The following is a 24792-nucleotide window of genomic DNA, read 5'->3' as shown; positions in this document are numbered from 1 at the left end:
ACTGTATGCATTAATAATAAAAAATGGATGTATATTTAAGGAATAAAATTCATGTGTGGTTAGAAAGAAGTTAAAATAAAATGTTAGTCTTAAATCTAGGTTGGCATGCTAAAATCACATTTTAACATTAGTAAAATAGGAACATTCCCATAGGAGATTTAAAGAATATCATACCGCTTTTTTTCTAAGTAATAATTTGTTTTCCTTTGGTTATAACTTGTCCAACATTTTACAAGAATTTACTGTTGTACCATATTATTCTCAAATTTAACTAGCATAAATATATTTGATTTATAGCAAAAAAAGATTAGTTAATATTTATTTAAATTTTTATTTGGAATTTTATGTAGCTCAACTCGTATTCTCGTAAAATCTGGCTTGCTGCATATCAGTTATTGATGTCCAGTAGAAATTTTGACATTAAATAATTGTTTTTACTGCCATAAGTTAATATATATGATATGCTTAAGCACTGTTTTATATTAAAATATTATTATAAGGATTGTTTTATTATAACATTAATATTTGTAGAAAATATATATGAATTTAAAATTGTTTTTATGTTGAATAAATTTATATATGTACAGAGGCTGTTCACACATTTTTAGACGATTTTGGTAAGCAGTAATAAAAAATTGTTTACTGCAAAAGAAGTAATTGCAATTGTACTATGTTTTTAAAAGTCAAAATTATCGTCTGTGCTTTGAAAGTTTTGTTTTTATTCAAAATGGCGAATTTAACAAAGCAGTGGTTCGAAGGCTACATTTACACTCTTTCCGAAGAGAAATATGCATACTCCATTATCCAAAAACGATGTGAGAGTCATGGTTTTGTGATATCTAAAGCGTCGATAGGTAATATCATCAACAAGAAAAGAAAAAAAAAACGTCAAATTGGAACTTCAAGTGGGAAAAAAATTCCAAACAAGTATCCAAGGAAAAAATGGACATCTTCGACTATTGCAAAGGTACATTGTTTAATGTTAAAAGAAAATCCCCCTAGTCAAAGGACAGTTGCAAAATCATTAAAATGCTCGGTGTCCACTGTAAACAAAATGATAAACGTTGATTTAAATCTTAAGAAAGCGAAAAAACGCAATGTGCATCGTCTTCTTCCAAAGCATATCGCTCAATGCAGGACACGCTGCAGAATTCTATATCAGAAACACTTATCCAAAGAAAAATGGAAAACAATTGTCACCATAGATGAAGCATGGGTGTATTTAAATAATTGTAACAAAAAAAAGAGCCATTTATTATCATAAAAGGGGAGAAAAAAATTTAAGTACATGGTTCAAAGAATCGAAAGAAAGTTTTTCTAAGGGATTCATGATTGTTGCTAGTTTTTCTTATAATGGCAAGTTAAAAATAAAGAGAATGCAAAAACATGTCAAGATTAACTCCAAATACTATCAGGAACATATTTTATCGCCAATTTTTCTGAATGAAATACCATTGCTTTACCCACAGTGCCATCAATCTGTGAGACTCCATCGGGACAAAGCTAGGAGTCACACATCAAAATCCACTGTAAATTTCCTGAAAGAAATGGAACAAAAATCTGGTATCAAGGCCATACCCTTCACTGATATCCCTACTAAATCTCCCGATGTGTCACCTATGGATTTTTGCGCTTTCGGACTTTTAAAAACTGCATTATCCAAACGTTGTCCCAAAACCCTAACAGGACACTGGAAAGTTGTTCGGGAGGAATGGGATAGAAAACCTCTTCTGCCACTTCAAAAGGCATTATTATCCTGGAAATTGCAGTCTCAAAAGATAGTTCAGAATAAGGGATGTCAAATAGAACATTTAAAACACAAGAATTTTATGTAATTTAGTTTTGTGAATACAATATACATCGTCTAAAAAATGTGTGAACAGCTTCTGTATATACGCTTTTTGCAAATCTTATTGTATAAGTCAATTTAAACTGAATATTAATACTTTTTTCTAGATTCAAAGAATTAAAATTTTTTAATTAAATCATGTCACAACCAGAAACTTTCAGCCAGTCAAGTAATACTTCCCATGGTAATACTAACGAAGCTCAACAAGTTTTGGATGTATTTTGGGATAGAGAGATGGAAGAAATTAGAAATCTGGGTGCAGTAAGTTTTGCTTTTGTTATTTGAGGGTTAGTAATTCTGAATTATCTAATATATATTATCACCTTAATGTATTTTCTCAGTGTGAAAAATTGGAGACTTATTAATTACCACTTTATGTTTCTGTATGTAATTGTTGTTGATTTTTTTTTTCTCTCTTCAGAATGATTTTAAAAATCAAGAATTACCTTTGGCTCGTATAAAGAAGATAATGAAATTGGATGAAGATGTAAAAGTATGGAAACTGTAATTCTTCTATAATGAATTTGTAAATAAATATAAAAGTAGTTATACATGTTGGTTTAGAACATGTAAAGATTTATTAGGAAATAATAATTTGCTTGTCATATTTAATATACATGCTGTGATGAAATTCCCTAATCATTAATCCATTTTTAGATAAAGGTATTCATTTTAATTTGGTTATCTCGTTTTTCCATTGTAAAATAGTGAAATGCTTACAGAGATTGTTTCAATTAGAGATCATGTCTTTCTTCATTTTTTGTTTACTTTTTAAAAATTTTTACACCTTAATTTGCATTGTGTATGTATTAATAACTATGAAAACATACATGTTAAGAATTATTTAATACAAAAGTATTATTTTTTAATGTAGGTTATGTTTTATTTTTTAAAATTATTGGCAGTTATCTTACGAGTTTGTTTACTTGATATTTTTTAAAGTAATCGATGAATGAAATAATAGAGAAGGATTTTAAAAAAAAAAAAAAATGTTAAAGTTCTTCCCCCCCCCAGTCAGCTTGCACAGTTGAGATACACTGTTTACTCCCAAATGAAATAATGTCAGTGAAAGGGAAAATAATAGTGGAAAGAAAATGGATTAATGATTAGGGAAATTTTTCAAAGGCATGTTTGTAAAAAATGCATTGAAATATTTTATGTGTTAGAAAAGTATTTAATAGGAAAATTAATTTTAAAATCATTCATGTATTTGTAAATGACAGCAAAAGTAAACACAATGTTTACAAACACCTCAGCAATAAGATCTTTGATTTTTAAATCAGTTCACTGCTGTCATTTTGTTCTCTACATGCATCGCTATCCACCAATTAAGAGAAAATGCAAGAACTAAAATTCTGAATTTGTGAAAAAAAAAATTCTCTTATCTTTTACTGTGTTTTTCTTTTTCATATCTAGAAAGTGTATTAATACTGTATTCAAGAATCTATTCCTTTTCACCACTGATGTGTAAAAAAAAAAAAAAAGAAAAGAAAGAAAGAAAGAAAGAAAAGAAAAGATGAGGCTTAACAATGTGTTTAAATTTGAACTGAAGATCAGAGAAATTGTTTTCATGTCTTAATGACACAAACTCAAAATATATTTTAGAATACAATAGAACAGCGATTCTCAAGCAGTGGTACACAAGAGAAAAATAGGTGGTATGCAAAGAAACAAAGTACTTTTAACCATTAAATTCAAAACATAGATACCTAAACATTCTGTTTAACCCTTTGATGGTTATGAACGAGTTCAGCTCGCAATCGAATCGTGCTTCATAATGCGCGCAAACGAGTTCCGCTCGGGAGCAAGATTTTGACCGAAATAGTTAGTAACGAGCACTACTCGCATAGTGAAATTTTTCCCCAAAGCGCGCCGACGCGCTGACTTCGTTCGCCATTATTATTCTGCACTGATTGTGTTTCAAACGAATTATTAAATGAATTTAGTTAGTTTTACTGTCTACAGATGGCAGTATGAGTTCCATGAATTTCTTTGCATAATGAAGGTGGAATTTTTTTTTTTTTTTGTTTTTGTTTTGACCTTGTTCATTTTATACATATTTTGGCGCGGTTTTTAGGGTGTTTGTACAGTAAAATGGCTCAAAAGCGAAAGTTAGATAGTTATGATGATGATTATGATTATGATACAGAAAGCTTATCAAGTTTTGAATCTGATGAAGACTTTGTTCACAGTATTTCAAGCTCAGAAGACGATTCAAGCGATGAGGAAGATTTTTCGAGTGTTCGACAGTGGTGTATAATTGATTCAAGTTCTCACGCTCCTAGCCGATTTAGTTTTACTGGTGATGTAGGCATGAAAGCTTGCGTGACAAATATTTCTGATCCACTAGAGTATTTTGAGCTGTTTTTTACTGATGAGATTATAAATCATATTGTTACGGAAACCAACATTTTTGCTGCTGAAAATTTAAATAAATTTAAGAGCAAAGAATACTATGATGTAACCCGATCTCGACACAGGAAATATTATAAGAAAATATTTCGTTATTTATTGGACATAACAATTTTTAATGCTTTTCAGCTGTGGAAAAAAAAAAGGGAATAAAAAATCAAATTTGGAATTCAGAATTGAACTAGCTGAAAGAATTGTTGAGAAATATCACACTCATAGACATTTGAAATTAAAACCTGCTGAAACAGTTTCGAATACTTTAAGATTGTCAGCACGCCACTTTCCTGATTATATTCCACCTACAGAAAAAAAGAAAGAACCTACTAGACGATGTGTGGTATGTTGCAGCAAAAATGATGCTAATGGAAAAAGAATTCGCCGTGAAACACGTGCATATTGCAAAGATTGTAATGCCCCATTATGTGCAATTCCATGTTTTAAAGTATATCACACACAAAAAGATTTTTAGGTAATTACTGTATTTATACTTTGCTTCATAAAGTTTTACATTAGTTGTATTTATTTAGTCCTTTCAATTTAATATTTGTCTTATATTTATAATTAACTATTATTATTTATATAATTGGTTATAATCATTTATAATTTACTGTTTAATAATTATTTTAAAGTACGTAAAAACTGTTATTTATGTACTACAAATACTTTAAGAAATTTTTAAAACCCGCGAGGCGAGCTATCTACGGCATCGCCAGAGAAAGGTGACATTTTCGGAAGAATGGCGGGGGAAAACAGCTGCCACTTTCGACTACTGTTTACTCCTAATGCTGCTCGAATTAAGTAAACGGAAACTGCTCATTTCCATAACCGTCAAAGGGTTAAATTTCTTCTCTAATACTCTTAAATTTAGGCGATCTGAGCTTTGTTCATGGTTAATAGCCTCTCATAGACTTAAGCAAAATAATCTGTTTTTATTTTCTAAAATATTCTTTTTCCTAACATAACAAAATTTTCACATAAATGATTTTTTTAAAAGGAGTAATAGAAATGGATGTTGTATTTAATAGGAAATAAAAATCAGAAATATAAAAAGATAATAATAACTCATTAATTCTTTTAGAGTTGATAAATCTATTAACATGTCTACACTCTATGTTGCCACCATTGCCAGGCTCATATTGCTCTATTTTCAATTAGAATAATTTTTTACGTCTATTTGCTGTCTTTAACAGCAGTTATTTTGCCTTCTTGTAGCTTTGTAGTCGTTCAATTTTCTATGCGATTTGAGAATATCATCATTTGTGTTTGAAGAACCCGTAATATAATATATTGTATGTTTAAATACTTGTGAAAATATAATAAAACAAACCTAGATTTTCAAAATGGAAAAATAGCTAGGATTGACTAAGCAAAAAAGGGATAACTCACAGGTGATAGATCCAGGACAATATGCTACCACTAACAAAATTGAAAAGGAAAGAAAAAATTTTTATAGAAAATATTATCATTTGAGTTTACTTAGAATGGAGAAGAAATGCACCCTCAACCTCAAAGTGTTGTTTGCGGTGAAATATTATCCAATCAGAGTATGAAACCATCATATCTTAAATGATATCTTGTATATAAGCAGACTAATTTAAAGGCACAAATCTGAAGAATATCTTAAGAGAAAATTATCGGAGTTCAAAACAGGGCTGTGGAGTCGGTAGGGAAAATGTCCGACTCCCTCATATGTGTAAACATATACATATGGGTTAAGGCTTTTTTTAATATACAGTCAAAAGTCGTTAATTTGGACACCCATAATCCGGAATGATCTATAATCTGGACCTCAAAGCTACAAACTTTCTGTGCGTGCGTCGCGTTGACGCAGGCGCATAGGCATTTACGCATGCACATAAGACCTTTACGGCTGCACTTATGAGTGTGCGCATGCACATAATACATTTATGCATGCGTGTTTAATGTATAACGGACGGTATAAGCTAAAATTATCTAATTATCTATTTCAGTTAATGTTACAGATTGCGCTGTTCCTTAATCTTTGATATGGATCCGGCTTATTATTTTCTTTGCAGATTGTTAGAGCAATTTTATAAAAGTAAGCTTGAACTATCGATTATGTCAAATAGAATTTCCGATGCTGGAGCTGCCAAATGATCTACAAAGTGAAAGTATATTTCGATATCCATCAAACAAAACGTGGAATTGCTGCAAAAAATGGATAAAGGCATATCCTTTATTTCTCTAACCATTCCAAAATCTGTTTATCAATTTCACGCTGCTCCGTGGTGGGGGGGGGACGCCGCGGCGCGCAATGAATTGGAAGTTGATCTGTCAGCACTATCCTGATCTTCAGAGCAGATGTTTTTATTTTATTTGGCTTATAATTTGTTACTAAATGTAGTATTTCATCTCAATGTACTCCGTCTTTGATATGATTTAAATCAAATTCCTCGTCATTATAATTTGCTTCCAATAGTGAAGAAAGTAACACAGAGGTTATTGAAAATGAAAAAATTTTGATTGACAAATTAGTCGGTATTCTCGACACAGCAATTATAAGGACTTGAACAGCGGAACTTTGTCACTGAACAAGAAATTATGTCTGTTTATAGAAAATAAAGAGAAAGTATTATCACATGAAATGAAGCAACTTAAACAACTTACATTGAAAGAAATGTCTAATAAAGTAAACAAATAAATGTTAAGCTTTTTTTTTTTTTTTTTTTTTTTTTTTTGTAAATTTTGATACCCTTTAGATCATAATTGTTCTTTATTTCATAAATTATGGTTTCATATTTTTAATTTTATAATTTCTGCATGCCATCTTACCAGATTTAAACGGATGATCTATAATCCGGAAAAATCGATAATTCAGTATCGCCAAAGTCCCGACGAGTCCGGATTAACGACTTTTGACTGTATAAGAAGTAATAGATGCTACAGAAAAGAACATTGATGATATAGCAAATTATATTAATTAGCATTTATTATTAAATGAAAAAACTGGCATTAGTTATTTCTAAGAAACAGTATAGCTTCGATAAGATCTTCTTTGTTGGAGGGCCATAGATCTGATTTGATAAAGTTCAGAGCTGAGAGGAATTTTTCCACACTAACTTGAGTAAAAGGAAGAGCTGTTACTGTTAGGATTACTTCTTTCAGGATAGATTTTTATAATTTCTAAAAGAGGTGTCTTGCAAGTGCAATCATATTTCTCTATTTCTTCAAAGGCCATGTAGAAATCTTGTTTGTATTCTTTCATTTTTATATCAAAAGGCTCTTGGTTCTTTATTTTCATTCACTTTGCCTTACACTTTTCAATATTATTCAAAAATATGTCTCAAAATCTAATTCATCACTAGAAGAGGATGATAGAGACTCAGTTGCAATGTCTGCAGTTTGACTGTCCTGATTTGAATACTCCAATTGTTCTCAAAATAATTTCATTCTTATTGAAAGTTCATAGATGGCTTTCTTTGCCTTCTTAATTTGTTCATCATCCAACAAATTTCGGTGTTTTGGATCTACGTATATTGAACCCAAGATCTCATTGTCTAGCAAATTAGTTTTTCTTTTCATCATTGAAGAAATGATTCCTTCTGCAATAAACTCTCCACTTCAAACTGTCCAACAAAATCTGGATGGGGAGTCAATCTATCTTTAGCGACTCCAGCTCCGACTCCTTTTACCCAAAAATCTGCCTCCACAGCCCTGGTTCAAAAATAGTAAACAAGTAATGAAAGGTTTTGTTAGTTCAAGTGAAAAAACTTAGTTACCTAGTAAGTCAAAATTTACAAAAAAAAAATCATAATATTTATTCGTTTACTTTAAGGAATTGCCAAGACTGAGCAGGGTCACACTATTGGAGAAAATCTTATATTACCAGCAGCTAAAGATATCGTTTTAACATTGCTCAACAAAAAAGCGGTTAATGGACTTAATAACGCTCCCTTATCAAATGATATAGTAAGTCGACAAATTCATAAAATTTCAAATTCCTTAAAAGAGACACTTATTCAAAAAATAAAACGCATCGAGTATTTCGCATGGCAGTTAGATGAAGGTACTGATATAACAAACTCTTCATTTATTCATTTACATATGTTTCAAAGAAGATAAAGGAATTGCCGAAGTTTTATTTATTTTCTGAATCTCTTCATGTTAGAGCAACTGCAAATGATATTTTCAAAGTAATTGACAATTTTATGTCTGAGAATGATATTCCTTGGAATAAGTGCATTGCCGTGTGCAGTGACGGAGCTCGAGCTTTAACAGGAAGACATTTGGCTGTTATTTCTCAAATGGAGAAAGTCACACCTGAAGCTAAATTTACTGCTGCTCCTTTTGTCATAAAGCTGTAGTAGCCAAAACAGTTCCCGAAAACCTGAAAATCATTTCGTATCAAGACATGAAAATTGTTAATTTTATTAAAAGCCAAGCTTTAAATTCAAGAATATTTATGATTTTTTTGCCAAGAGATGGCAAAGTGAACATGAAACATTTTTGTTACATTTCAAAGTAAGGTAGTTATCCAAATCGTCTTTTCGAACTTTAATCAGAAATTGAAATGTTCCTCTGTGATTCAAAATTGAATTGCAGATATGTTTATTTAGTGAATTATAATTGGCATGTCTAGCATATTTAGCTGATATTTTTGGAAAGTTAAATGAATTAAATTTAGGATTACAAGGACAAAGTGTGAATTTGCTTACCATTAGACATAAAATAAATGCAATGGTAAAAAACTCAAGCTAATAATCAATGGATAATAATATTTTCAACTTTTTACCACTTTTAAAAAATTTGAAAATATAAGAAGAATTAGCATCTGACATTAAAAATCATTCTTTTTCATTGATAAATAATTTCAACATGTATTTTTCTGAGGATTATGAAAAAGAAAATTGGATTAGAAATCCTTTTTGTTCAATTGCCTTTTTATTAGTTTAGTTATTAAATAAGTTATTTTTTCCGTAATAGTAATCAATCTGAAAGGTTTACTAGACTTATAGTAATAAGGGATACAATGTAGATCTATTGAGAAATAAATTTAACTTCATATTCATGCCTAATATTATTGGTACTTTTTTGTTATAGCAGCCCCCAACCGTATTTGGTGATTTTAGATTTGCGCTAGGATCTCAACTATAATCCTGCCAAGCTCATGAAGTGTGAATGTAAAAATAAACAACATAATATTTTATGTTATTGCATCTAATTGTTCCAGTCAATTGTAGCATATTCATATGTTATCAAGTTGTTTATTACACCATTTCATGGATGTCAACTTCTCTGCCTAAGAATGCAGTGACAAACAGTATTTTAGAACCTCTGAACCAATTTCTAAAATGTTGCCCAACTTCTTTTTGCAATTTTTAACATTGCACCTCTATATGGTTTCATTGCAGCCATTTTTGCATACTCGTTTGTCAGGTAAAAGATCTTTTTCTTGAAAAAATGATATGGCATCCACTTCATTAATTGGTAAATTAAAAATTGTTAACGTCATATTCACACACACAAGAAAATAATATATTTTTAAGTAACAACGTGAATTCGAAAAGCTCATCAAAAATTAATAATATAAGAACATGCACCAAAAGCAAAAATGTAACATGTGGCTAATATACGATTACATGGTGAGGTATAAGAACACACAGCCAGTGCTAATATACATTCACGTGGTGAGGTAAAAAAACATGCAGCGAGGTTTGGAGGAGGTATCTCGGTTGATTGGCAATTCAGTCTTGGTAGCCACTATATCAAAGAAATACTATATTATTATAGAGGTTTTGCTAATTTCAGTAATAATCTTTTTACTTGCACTGTTTATAGTAGAATTCTATTAATTCATAAATGGCTGTAATATGTGCTCATTTTTTAGATGTAAACAAACAAAGTTTCTATTTTCAGAATTTAAAATTAGCTTTCTTTTTAATCTGAAGATATTTTAACAAAAATACGCTATGTTAATGATATATTTTTATTAAAGAAGCCAATATATTTCACTACAGAAGTTAACATTTTCTGTGTATCTCTCTTTTTACACTAGGCACTTGCAGAATTTTAGTTTTTGATAAATTTGAGTTTATATTATACAGTACAAAGTCTGTAACCCGGACTCGTCGAGACTTCGGCGATTCCGGATTATAGATCATCAATTTAAATCTAGTAAGTTGGCATGCAAAAATTATACAATTAAAAATATGAAACCATAATTTATGAAATAAAGAGCAATTATGATCTAAAGGGTATTAAAATTTACAAAAAAAAAGGCTCAATATTTATTCGTTTACTTTATTAAACATTTCTTTCAATGTAAGTTGCTTCAATTTTTGTGCTAACACTTTCTCTTTAATTCTATAAACAGACATAATTTCTTGTTCAGTTACAAAGTTCCACTGTTCAAGTCCTGTAATTGTTGTGTTGAGAATGCCGACTAACTTATCAATCGAAATTTTTTCATTTTCATTTAATCTGTCACTTTCTTCACTATCGGAAGCGTGCATGCGTAGCGGACGCCGTAAACGCATTACGTGCATGCGTAAGTTTGTGGCATAAGTCCGGATTATAGATCATTCTGGATAATGGATGTCCAGATTACAGACTTTGTACTGTATTGTCTTTTAATATTAATTTTGATTTTATCTGGTTAATATGTGTGAATAATTTATTTTTCTACATCTTTTCAGACCTTGAATTTTAAGTTAAATGCACTTCAAAGCTGATGTGTTTACATTTCATGTAACAGATGTAAATTTGCTTATATCGACAGTGAATAAGGAGAGATTCTTAAAAATATACCCTACAGTGATTTATTTGACATTTAATATTGAAAACATAATAATAATTGTTTATAATAAAACGGAAATTTTGCTTTTAATAAATCTAATATTCCAATTCTAGTATTTCTTATAAACTGCTATTGTTATTAATCCTACAACACTTGTGCGAATATATTGGTGGATTTAGCATACGGACAGAGTTTAGGAAACATTGTACTGCAGATGTTTTTATGAATAGTATATTTATTTATTTACTTTTTCCTCTTATATTTGAAAGAGTGTTAAATTTATTTAAAAAAATAGTTTCACTGGCATGTATACAATTCTTTTTTACATAACTAATAAGTATATTTAAAAAATAATAATTTTTTAATTGAAAATAATAGTCAATACATTCTAACTAAACAATAATTAAAATATAATTTGTTTATTTATGTGCAGGAAAAAAAAACTGATTTAATTTTAAAATTAGAAAGGAAAAGTTCACAAAACTAAGAAAGTTATAATCCATGAATCATAAGATTCATTAATTCACACAACCATGGGTCCCTATATATGTAGATTAACAGAATTTGGTTGTGTTAATGCATTTAATTTATACAGGATGCCAGTTGTACTAATCCCTTAAAATGCTAGAACCATACCTGGCTCCCTTCAATCTCAGGATAAGAAATATTTAAAGAAACAAAATTTTCTAATTGGAAATATGCTAAAGAATTAAAATTTTGTGTTATAAATGCACATATACATTCATATGTATATATATCTTATTATTAAATTAAAATGTACTTAACCCTGCATAATTTTTTTTATCAAAAAAGGTTCGAAAATTGCGTAATTTTTTAATTACATATTTCAAATCTACATATATTTTAGAGTTAAAATATACAAAAATTTTTTGTAAAAGAGTTTTTCGGTATAGTATTATACAGTATAGTTTAAACTGAATTAACAGTATAGTTTAAACTGAAGAATAATAATATAAAAGAAAAATTTTGAAAATTAATCTTGGTTAAATTTTGATTTATTTTATAAAATGTAATGGTAAAATGTATATACTAATGAAAATATGAAAAATATTTATAAAACATTTATTAGAAATGAAGTGTAATATGATGAACTTCAAAACAAGGCTCGAGGCATCCTATCTAACCATCTTTGCACCAAATACGCATTTCTTCGAGAATTTTTTTGCCAGTTTCAGTTCTTTTTTTAGAAACAAACAGCACAACAAGTTTCTTTCTTGATGGAATTGGGGGATATATATCTAGCAAAATGTCCGGCAGTTAGTCTCATGTAATTGAGAGTTGAACAACAAACATCTTTGAGCTTTGAAAAGAGCACGCAAAATGTGTTTGTATATTTTGCAAAAATATGGCCAACTAATGCCATCTGTTAACCCAAATCTGAATAAATAATTAAACATCAGAGAAAAGCCAAAATGAAACCATGAACGGGAAAAGAGCGGGTTGCACAGTTAAATAAACCAAAAATATGCATCCCCGCGGAAATTGCGGGTTGCACAAATTTTGCTACTTCTATGTTGCCCGTGGAAATCGTGGGATATGCAGCAAGAGGGTTAACTGCTGAATATATAATTTTTTTCAATCTTTAACTCATCAATTAAATTTGTAAAATAGTATATATTTTCAGATGATAAGTGCAGAAGCTCCAGTTTTATTTGCTAAAGCTGCTGAAATATTCATTACTGAATTATCTCTTAGAGCCTGGGTACATACTGAAGATAATAAGAGACGAACTTTACAAGTAAGTCACATATAATTATATATATGTTACTGGTAACATATAAAAAGCAAACATTCTATAGTGTGTTTAGGTTATTTATAGAATGCTTGGCATTCTGGGGCAATGTATGAAATATCTGACTTATATTATACCTACTTTAGACATTATATAAAATTACAAATGCTATGAAGTATTAAAAGAGTCAGGAAAAATATGCATTCTATAGATTGCAGTTAATTGTCGTTCTCACAAAAAAAGTAAAACTAAAGAAAAAAATTCATACTTTAACCTTTTTTTAATTTGCATATAATTATTTAATTTGCATATATTATCTAATAATTTACAAGTGTCTGAAATAAGCAAGAAAATTAAGTTCCAAGTAACTTTTAGTTAATGATAGCTGAGCTGACTGTTAAATCTAGCTGCACTTAGCAATGATGTGTGTTCATTTCAATTAGAGCATGTAATTTTTCTGTATTTAAAATGCTGCCATCCAGCTGGTTAATGGTTAGTCATGCGGACAGCTAAACTGATGGGCCTGGGTTTATATCCCGGAGAAGGCATAGATGTTTGTAAGCATATGATGTCTGTGCAACAAAGATGCACTCAAAATATATGGTGAGCCCAAAATCCTGTCGAGAAGTTGTTGTCTGAGGAAGCGGAGTGAGAGACTTTTGGATGGTCCCTGGGGGTGTTCTCAATCAAAACTGGAATGAACTATACAGTTAATGCAGAAGGACTATATTTGTATGACCACTGGAGAATTTCTGGTGTCCTGCCCACTTCTACCTGTATCTGTATTAACAATGCTTACAACAGAAATCTGTATTAAAATAAATAAGAAATGTAATTACAATTTCGGTAGAAAACCAGTTATTTTGAATCATAGCATTCTTTTCCAAAGATCTTTGTAACATACCTAATTTAACACTATAGATGACAGTTTCAGAATTACTTTTTAGCACTACTTTATTTATGGGCTCAGGCTGGTAAAGTTTGATGACATTTCCTAACTATTTTTGGTCCATATACAACAAATAGCCAACCAACATTTTTCAACATCAAAATATATTATCGGAATCTGGTAGCATAATATGTATGCAAAGTGAATATGGAAAACAAAAGAGTTCATTACGAGTATTTGGCACAGATGGACAATGCATGTGTTCTATAATATTTTACCTTTGACTGCTATCAGTATTTGGATTGTATACAAAGAAGCTATAGGAAGCACAGTTCCAAAAAAGTATTTTATATTCCTGTAGAAAACATATAACTACCAAGTGCTTTTCATTCTCTGTTCTGTAAATTTCAGTTGGGAATAAAAATTAAATTTTTGTGGACAATGGCAAACTTGAAAATATAATAAAGATAGAACTGCATATATATTTTACAAAGGGATCAGCTTGTGACAATACAGTTAAAAGCATACTTTGCAATTACTTTAGTATCTGAAAGCAAAAATATTAGAACTTGATAAATGAAAAGTAAAATGCAGCCTTTCTTTTTTTATTTATTTATTTTATTTTTTTATTGGCAGCACTGTATAATTTGTATATGCTTCATTTCAAATTAATTTAATTTATAAATTTTATTTTGTCCACACTATTTATGCATAATTATGATTTCAAGTACTTAATTGCACAGTTAAGTTTTCCCCATGTGTAATATATCTGGTTGTACTGAAAGTTTTCCACCAAAAAACATTCTTAATAATATTAGGAAAAAAAAAAACACAAAAGCAGTCAGTACCTTTAAATACAGATAATAATCACCACCTAAATTTATGATTTTCTGCCAATGTTTTAGTAATTTTTCAAAGCCTTTGGCCTGGAAACTATATGGCAGCGAGTCCAAAAACAGATCAACCTCATTTTGGACTTCTTGTACAGAATGGAAGATAGCATCACCAAAATGTAGCTGCAGGTGTGAAAAAAGGTAGATGTCCAAAGAAGCGATGTCGGAGCCATATGGTGTGTGTGGCAAAAGATCCCATTTGAGTCCATACAGAGTCCAGCTGGTGAATGCAAACATATGTGGATTATCATTATCTTGATGGAATATTACCTTTTTGTGGTGGAACTCAGTCTGATGTTTTACCCTGATAGCAGTATCAACATGGTCTAGCATCTTGTGTACACCTTACTGCCGAGAATTTTACCTTTTTCCAGATACTCTTTGCAAATAATACCATGGCAATCCCACCAGATACAAAACATGATCTTTTTGTTAGTCAAATTGTACTTTAACACTGCCAATGGTCCCACTTGGCACAGACCAACCCTTTTTTTTTTTCAGCCTGTGTGGTTGTAGTAAATCCACCTTTTATCACAAGTGACAGTCTGGTTCAAATTTTTGTTCTTGTGTTGATATTCAAGCAGATTAGTGCAAACCTGTCTTTATCTGCTTATGTGGCACCTATCGATTGAACTTGTATGTCAAGTTAATGCGATGCATAGCACGACTAATAGACATGGCACTGATGACTAACTCCTTAGCAGGCTCTTGAATGGTTGTATACTGATCTTCTACCACAAGTTCTCGCAGGCGGGCTTCATTAACATCAGTATGCTGGCTAGAATGCTCTGCTTCTTGAATGTCCAAGTCCTTGTTTTTGAATTTTTGGTATTAAGCCTTTGCAGTGTCATACGATACAACATTAGTACCTAAAGCTGTACACATGATTTAGTGATATTCTGTATCAGACATTTTACAATAGAACTGGAAGTAAATGATGGCCCTAATCTGGTAGTATGATAGTTCCATTTCAGACACCTTGTACTTAATGATAATGACATTTTTTACAAATTTCGCAATACAGTTCTCTAAATTAAGTCTCTTTCTTTCAAATGCCAAAAATCATTTGGAAAAACATGATTAAAGACACCAACATGAACTGTTTGCGCAGATAATATTTGCGCCAGTTCCCCTTAAAACAACAAGCCAGTTTCCCTTAAAATGCGTTTTATGAAGACATCTTTTCCCACATGCAGGTACCCTGAAGTTGCTTTACCTTAGTCAGTTAACCTAACCTAATTGTATAATGTCTTTTTTGTGTCTCATTACTTATTACAAATTTATAAAATTATTATATCTCAATATATTATAGTTAATGTTTCTTGGTAAAAAATTAATGCTAAATTTAAAATATTGAGGTATTGTTTTTAAAAAGAAACGTTCACTATATTACATTCTTGATTTAAATTGAATCTGTCAAAATGACAGCTTTAGACTTTTTAGTAAGGGAAAAAAAATCTTGTCAAGAGGAAGTGTGGTACTGTTTCATGTAGGAGAAATTCTGAGAGAAAGAGAGTTCTTTTTTCTGCTGTTGTTTAAGTATGTTAAAATTTAAAATAAAAAATAATAAAAATAGTATAATAGATTACATGAAGCTTTATATAACTGGTTGCTTATTTTCTTCTCATCATCAAAATATCTTATGAAAAAAGCATAATAATAAAAGATTAAATATAAAAACAATACAAATAACTTTTCAAAAAAATACATTTATTAAAATTTAGAACACATTTTTAGAAATACTAATATTCAAAAACTCTATTATTAAAACCAATCTTGTAACTAATTTCATAATATTCATTGTATGTTTAATAGTATATAAATGTCTGCATGTCTCAGTACTCTATTACAGGCGTTCTCAAACTGTGGTCCATGAGCTAGTTGCAGGTGGTTCGCAGCCAAACTGAAAGTACAGCTGAAAGTTCTCTAACTAAAAGTTAACTGAAAGTTCTCTAATCCAATAACTGATAGGTTAAAATGTTTCTAGCAAACGTTAAAAACTGCAATGCAAAATTTAGTGCAGTATAGTTAGGCATTTCTGGAGAACATTAGCATCATATTTTGTTTTGCGAAGCAAAATTATTTGTGCATTTATTTAACCAAAAACATGAAATGTAATTTAATTCACTTCTAATGTATGGCATGCTAAATTTCAGTTAAATTTTTTATTTGCATTTTTGAAAGCTGGCAAAGATAAAAACAGTGATTTCTAGTCTAGATATTGTTTTCCTTATAGGCTAGTGAAGTCGACGTACTGTTTGTTCATAAGTTGATTATATCAAAGTATGAAAGCACTGTCTGCCTAGTGGAAAGGATGCTATCTAAAAGAAAGTAACTGTTATTTACACATAAAAAAAATTTTGCAATTAGACCATTCTCTAGGTTTTATACCTAGGATGAACTACCACTGTTCAGTGGTCTTAATCATTAGGCCGCTTGTAGGAATTTGCTGTATTGCTGAGACTGCCTTAATTTTAGCCCACACAGATGATAGGTAATGGAATTTTAAGAATAAATAAATGTTTAGATTGGAAATGAATGTTAAGGAAAATGTGAAATAAATTGCTTATGATTTTAAGAAACAATACAAAATATACTGTTTTAAATATTCATTAAGTACTGAATGATACTATTAACATTTTCTTTTTCATTTATTAAATAATGAATTAAATTACTTACTCTACTTATATGCCTTTTTATTTATAAACTAGAACATTAAAAAATCTTATGACATGAAGAAGAAACAAGCTTCAAATGGGATGCAAAAAGGAAAAAGACAAAAGAATTATGTGATGCTTTTGAATAGGCAGTGACGGAAATCAAAACTGCTGATCAGTATTTCCGAGTTGAAAATTCTAGTCAAGAAGAATATCAGGTATCAACTTTGAGCTCACAGGAACAGCCATGAAAAATTTGCAAACATTTAAATTCAGCATCAGACAGTTCAAATATAATTTTAAGAATTAAAAATGTACCATAAAATATTTCGACTGAAATCACTGAAGAAGGCGAACTATCAGAAAATATTTCAGCTACAGTCATAACAGTCATTAAAGATCAGACAATATTCCAACCACTTTTAGAGATGTAAAAAAAAAAAATGAAAACTATCTGTCTGATTCTTACAAGAAATAGGAAAGGATTTATTTTAAATTTTGGTTTTTGTAGACAAAAGATACCGATTTCCCCAAAAATCAAGACAGCAGATCATTTTCTTCTGTTCATTATACAATAATTAATAACTCCGTTTTAGAGACAAATTTTGCTTTGTTAAGCACTTAACAAAGACTATTGCGAATGTTGGTTAATTTCAAATAATGAGAGATGTGGTCGACAGGAATATAGCACTGGCAAACATTACCCTTGAGAAATAAAAGCACAAGGGAAGCTCTCATCATATCACAAGCTGTATTCAAAAGAAAAACTGGGAAGCAAATAACTATATTGATCAAATATTGGAAAAAGCTGTAAAAGATAAAATCAATTTCAATTAGTTTTAGTCTAAAGAAAGTATCGTGATCAGAAAAAACTTCAGTTATTATATTTCAATGGAAATATCCATTTTGACCATTCCTGAATTCATCTATGGCCCACCAGCGGCCGAACACTGGTAATTCAGTTCGAGGTTCGAATCACCCGAACGGGCTGGCTGCATGTGCCTTCATAGTTTTCCCCATGTGTAACTTGCATACAAGCTAGTTTTCCTTAGAAAGACCTCTATGAAAGCATCCCTTTCCCTAGGAAGATAGCCCTCGAGGCTTTGCCATAATCACATAAACCAAACTGAATCTTTTTAGCTCAAAGAGCATTAGCCCAGAAGGGCTATTAATTTCATTTTAGCTTTTTGCATTGAAAACTTTAAATGTCGGTTCACTTTTCAAACTTTTGCCATCAAATATTACAGCTCTGTATTATATTTAAAGAAATGATGAAGAATCTGCATAAATGTATGTGTGTTTCTCGCACTGTGATAAAACGACGGTGCCTAGATCTATCAAATTTTGAATAGCGTACATTTTCACATGAATATAGGTATCTGGAAGCCCAAATTTGGAATTATCTATTTAATATTTTGTAAAACTTAAATGAATTTTTGATTAAAAAACTTAATAATTTCAAAGCTAGTAATGGCAACACTGTGTGGAAAAAAAAAAATTATGTCCAGCAAGCAAGGCTGTGTATCAGAAATTCTAAAGATACGCTCATTTTAAAATTATTTTGCGATATTGCTGTTGAACTGAATTTTATGATTTAAGTGTGAAGAATATGATATTTAATGCATAAAGGTAATATTATTAATCAGAAAAGGAAAAAAAAAAAAAAAGGTCAATCACTATTCCTACATGGAAAGAAGTCTCTAAATGAATAGTAAAAAAAAAAAAAAAAAAAAAAAAAAGATACATACTGTTTCTAAAGTTAAATCTTTAGCAGCAAGAGTAAATACACTGATACAAAATAAATAAAATAAAAACCAAGATTTACATTTAAAAAAGCTAAAACCGTAATGGGGCTCAACAGTTTGTAGAACCCTGTATGAAAACTATTTAGCAGGAGATAAATGAAAATACATTGTGATCCTTGATGAAGCATGAGTTCACCTAAATGACTGCAATGAAAAAAGGCCTATTCATTATCGAAAATGAATAGAAAGAAATGTACAAACCTTGTGGTTTCATCAATGCAAAGAAAGTTTCAATAAGAGATTTATGATTATTGCAGGATTCTTTTATAATGAGAAAGTCAGAACAAGAAGAGCAGGATAAAACTTTAAAATCAACTCAATGTACTAGCAAAAGAAAATTTTACTTCTGATATTTACAGAGGAAATTCCATTTCTTTTTTCGAATAACTTTCAAAGAACGAAACCTCATCAAAACAAAGCAACAAATAAGAGCTTCAGAAAATACCATTACATTCCTTGAAAAAATAAAGACTGATACAGGCATTGTATGTAGAGAATACTGCTGACAGATCAACTACCTGTTAATAGTGTGCCGCGAAAAATTAAATAGCATAGGTAGTTTAAAGTAATTATATTTTTTAAAAGTTTGTATTTCACTGATATCTTATATTATTATCATTTCTCTTTTATGTATAGAAAACAAAATTAAATACCACAGTTTTCATTTTATGAGAGACAAAAATATCAAACTGATTTGAAGAGGAATGATTCATTATTTGCCTTATTTTTATAAAAAGTTAATATGAATATTAACTTGTATGAATTATATTAATATGAATAGTAACTGAATTATTCTTTTATACGCCACAATTTCTTTTTTTATTATTTTGCTATTGTTTCAGTCAGCAGTTACGTCACTACTACAAGAATGTGTAAAAATGCATGCATGGAGAAAATTTGAATATACTAGCCACTATAGTTTATTATAATTGAGAAATTTCTTTTCTAAATTGTGTATTTAAATATAAAATGCCCATGTAGATGTAAATATGTTCATATGACTGAAATAATCTAAAAATGATTTTAAAATTTTATAATGTGTTGTGTAATTTTATTTGCTTAAGATATTTAGTAAGGATGCTATCATGCGTAAAGGTAATTTAAAGAAACTGAAGTTTATAAGGTTCAAAAAGTTAGAACAAACTTTTAAAATTCAGCTACTTTGGCATTTAGGTATTATAATGGAAAGTGACTATTCTGATTTACATTACAGATGTAATTTTTATATCGGGAAAATTTAGTTTTCCATTCTATTTAAAAATACATTTTTATGTTTGATTATCCATCCTTATATATGAAAAAGTTGGAAAATGAAATGTTCTGCAGCAGGTAAAACAATATTAATATTACTAAATCACAAAATGAGTATGACATTGTTTTTGAATAGATTGAGGAAATATATTTTGAAATTGGGAGAACAACATATGGTTTAATTTTTTTTAAGTGTTGAGAATTTAAAATTTTGTAGTTTTAAAGAAAATCTTGATAATCATGTATTAACTTTAAACATGCATCTTAATGTTATTCGTGTGCATTTCTTATGTGTTCTTTTTGATCTGTAAATATTAATACTGAAGTTTTGCAAATTCTAGAGGAATGACATAGCTATGGCAATTACAAAATATGATCAGTTTGATTTTTTGATTGACATTGTTCCTCGAGAAGAATTAAAACCCCCTAAACGCCAAGAAGACAATGTGAGAACAGCCGCTATGCATCCAGATCAGGTACAATACTACTTACAGTTAGCTCAACAGCATCAAGCTGCTCTCCAGCAGCAGCAAGCTACAGGAGTGGCTCAAGGTCAACAAGCCCAAATACAACAAGCCCAGACTCAGGTACGTATTTCTACTGAGGAGTAACAGTCAAGAGTTTCTTGTGTAGAATTTTTTTTTTTTTTTTTTTTTTTTTTTTTGTATGTTTAAAAACATATAATCAACTAGAAACAATATTATTTGTTCATTCATTTTTTATTATGTAGATAGTGCATGTTTTATATTTGATGCACATGAGTAATAATTTTTATCTCTTGATATATTTTTTATGCAGTAAGACTCTAATATTCCAAATCACATGTTCTATACACTAATGAAATGAAACTTTTTCAAAATTTATTTATACATTTTAAATATTTTATTATTTTTATGAATTAATTTAAATGAATTTGTTAGGAATTATTATAATATGTATTATTTTATACATAAAAATGAAACATCCATTTAATTTTAATTGAATAGAAATAGATTCTTTATTTTATTTATATAAAAATAATTTCATGGTTTAATTTTATATAAAATTATCACTTTTATCTCTAATATGCTGAAATTAAGGCAAAAATAATTTAATGGTTTTGCTTTAGTACAGTAAAATATAAAGAAGTTTAAATGTTCAGGTTTAAATAAAATTAATATTTTTGTACCTTAATTTAAGTATAAATTGTTGTAAATAAATAATAATAAAAAAAAAAAAAAAAAAACAATCTTGTCTAATTTCATCCAAAAAGTGTAATTACATTTTGTTCATTCAGAAAAAAGTATTTTATTTTTTAACTATGTAATTTTTATTGAAAAAAAAATGACAAGCGTAAAATTCCCTCACTTGCATCATTGTCAATATATGCATGGTCTACATTGAAAAGATGATTCACTTATCTGAATGGGTTGTAATCCCGTTTAGTTCAGATATTTGAAGTTACGCAGTTTCTTTTTCTTCCTCTTTTTTTTTTTTTTTTTTTTTTTTTTTTTTTTTTAACTTTACGAGTAAATTGATTACTACCAACTACCAAGTGACGACATATAATTCATTTTGAAAATAATATTTTTCAGATACAGCTTGTACCAGCAAATGCAGCAGTACAACAGGTTGCTTCAAATACTCAAGCCTTATCTGTTCAGACAGGTTCACCAACATTTTCTGTTCCATCTGTTTTGCAAGTTCAAGCTGTGAGTAATAATTTTAAAATGAGAAGGTTCTAATATTATTGTGTTAACTGCTTTAGCATTATCCCAAGAAAAAATTCAAAGAGTGTTTCATAATGTCACAAAAAAGTTATGATTAGACAAATAAAAGTAATAAGCATTTGTATATTTCACTATAAGAAAAATAAAATTACTTTGGAGTTGTTCCTAAATTTAACATTAATGACGAAAGTAACCATTAGTGAAAATGTTACAATTTATTTTTATTTTTCTTATTTTATTTTGCAGATTTAATTTAAAAAATAATAATTTATAGACTTTTCTCCTTCCCCTGCCATTATATCTTAGTATATGTCCAACCAATAAAGAGGAATTTTGAACTTCCCGATACTTTTCAGAATCCATATTCGTCATTCTCACAAATGTGAAAAAAGGAAATAAAAAAATGGGAGAGGATATCTGAATAAATTTAATTAGAAAAAAAAAAATTTTATAAGCAAAGGACATTTTTGTATGATGTATATTTCAAAAGCATTCATTAACTTTCCATAATTGTAAAAATAAGTTATTCTGAAAATTGTATCATTTTTTAAAAATCAAATAAGTATTTTTATTTATACTTGTGAAATTCAGTCATCAAGTTCAACAAATCTTGAAAAATATTGGGGATTCATCGATTTATTCATATTTCTTGAGAACCTCAAATCTTCATGTTTTTTCGTCATTTGAATCTTTTTAATTCTAACTTTAAAAAGATTAGTTTTACTGAAGTGCAGTAGAATCATACCTTAAAAAAAATATATTTAAAAAAATTACAGCGATGTCTAAATTGCCATACCTAGCGACCGCTCTGTTTCTTTACTACAAAAGTGCTTTTGTGAACTCTTAAAGTAAACTTTTTTATTTGTCTTAACTTTCTGGAGAGAATTTAGTAATGCCATTTTTAGCATTTATCCAACTTGAAATAATCCTTTCACCTGTGTGGCTTTGGCTACTAATGTTTAAAATTAATTTATGATTAGGAACAGCATGAATTATAAACAAATAGCTAAGTTTATTGCATTTTATTTTCCAGCTAATGAAATGCGACGCTATGAGCAACATTTTGAAACCAAAACCCAAGCAATCATGAATCAGAACTAGTTGCCATTCAGCATAAAGAAATTTAAATATAAATATGAACTACTTGTTGCCATTCAGCATAAAAGAAATATAAATATGAATATTAACAAAATATTAAATTTTATAAAATAATTAAACACATGAACAAATATATGAAATAAAAAATAATTATTTCTCATGCAATACTTGGGCCACTACACCTGTACACTTATTTAAAAAAAAAAAAAAAAGTAGAAAAAAAGAAAAAAAGAAAGAAAGAAAATTGTTCAGATTTTACATTACAAAGTCCAAGATCCAAAACCATTGGCACTTTGTCATTTTTAAATTTAGGGAATTTCTGAATTTCAGATCAGCAGTTTAAGTCTTGAAAGATGACATGCAGGCATATTGGGGCTTCAGTTATTGCTTAGATCAGGCAATATGGCTGTACCAGGCATCAGATTTTAAGGGCAGCAAAAATTTTAGAATTTAGAGGAGCACTGAACAGTAAAATTTAGGGATGGCACAACTTTCAGAATTTAGGAGATGCACTGGGCAACAAAATGCGTAGCACTGACCCTGCTTCCCCTCCAACAACCACTGAAGGGTCTGAAGTGTAATTCTGGCCCACATCAATACAGCATCAATCAGTATGCAGTACAAAGTCTTTAATCCAGACTCGTCGGGACTTCAGTAATTCTGGATTAGGAGTTTTTCTGCATTATAGATCATCAATTTAAATCTGGTAAGATGGCATGCAGAAATTATACAATTAAAAATATGAAACCGTAATTTATGAAATAAACAGCAATTATGAACTAAAGGGTATCAAATTTTACAAAAAAAAAAGCTTAATATTCATTTGTTTACTTTATTAAACATTTCTTTCAACGCGTGGATGCGTAAAGCATACATTACACATAGTCGAAATTAGAAAATTGCAACCAGAAAACTATTTGATGTGTACTCGTTATATTTATAATGACGAGGAAATTGATTTAAATCATATTGGAGTACATCGAGATGAAACACTACATTTAGTAAGGAATTACGTAGCGTATTCGGAAACTGAGTACTGTTTCATTCTAGCCTCGTCGCAGCGCAGTGTTAGGCGTCCCGCACATGCACACTAGTGCTCACTGACTTTCAATTGTCGCCATTTTGGTTGCTCTATGTTGTGTTTTCAGTTTGCTGTGCACATTCAAAATGTTTAAGACAATTAGTTCTCTCGCTGACTGTGAGATTCGTGCCATGATTAAATTTTTGAATGCGAGGAATGTTAAACCGGCCAAAATTTATCGTCAAGTGACAGAAGTTTACGGTGAATACGCAATAAGTGATGGAATGTTGAAAAAGTGGGTAAGAATGTTTAATGCAGGTCGAACAAATGTCCACGCCGAGGCTCGGAGTGGTCGGCCTTCTGTTGTCACCAATGATTTGGTAAGGAAAGTTGATGAAGCAATTCATGAGAACAGACGCTTCACGATGACAACTCTTTTACAGGCATTTCCACAAATTTCACGTACTGTTTTGTTCAAAATTGTGTCTGACCGCTTGAATTATCGCAAACGTTGAAAAATGCTGTGGAGTCGTGGTTATCGAAACTGGCGGGAAGTTTCTTTGATGATGGTATACAAAAACTGGTCATCCACTATGACAAGTGTTTGATCATTGGTGGAAACTATGTTGAAAAATAGTTTAAGACATGTATTTTCATGTAAAAATAAAATTGGATTCAAAAAAATTGTTCTACTATTT

The 24792-nt window shown here is 29.8% G+C and overlaps 1 protein-coding gene across 3 annotated transcripts in view; it reads left to right on the top strand.

Annotated features, from left to right (window-relative positions):
• The window catches only part of LOC118192130 (nuclear transcription factor Y subunit gamma-like), a 64120-nt gene that overhangs the window by 22857 nt on the left and 16471 nt on the right, over positions 1 to 24792 (top strand). For all 3 annotated transcript variants that reach the window (XM_035363032.2, XM_035363031.2, XM_035363030.2), the window contains exons 2-6: positions 1957 to 2110; positions 2271 to 2342; positions 12664 to 12777; positions 20608 to 20853; positions 21841 to 21957. In XM_035363032.2, coding sequence (XP_035218923.1) covers positions 1988 to 2110; positions 2271 to 2342; positions 12664 to 12777; positions 20608 to 20853; positions 21841 to 21957 — 672 coding nt within the window. In that variant the 5' untranslated portion in view covers positions 1957 to 1987. The remainder of the gene's footprint in view (positions 1 to 1956; positions 2111 to 2270; positions 2343 to 12663; positions 12778 to 20607; positions 20854 to 21840; positions 21958 to 24792) is intronic.

Source organism: Stegodyphus dumicola, chromosome 12 (assembly GCF_044657685.1).
Source record: "Stegodyphus dumicola isolate Sdum_Otavi_A_Nest chromosome 12, ASM4465768v1".
Classification (NCBI taxonomy): domain Eukaryota; kingdom Metazoa; phylum Arthropoda; class Arachnida; order Araneae; family Eresidae; genus Stegodyphus; species Stegodyphus dumicola.
This window is presented reverse-complemented; position numbering and strand designations above follow the sequence as displayed.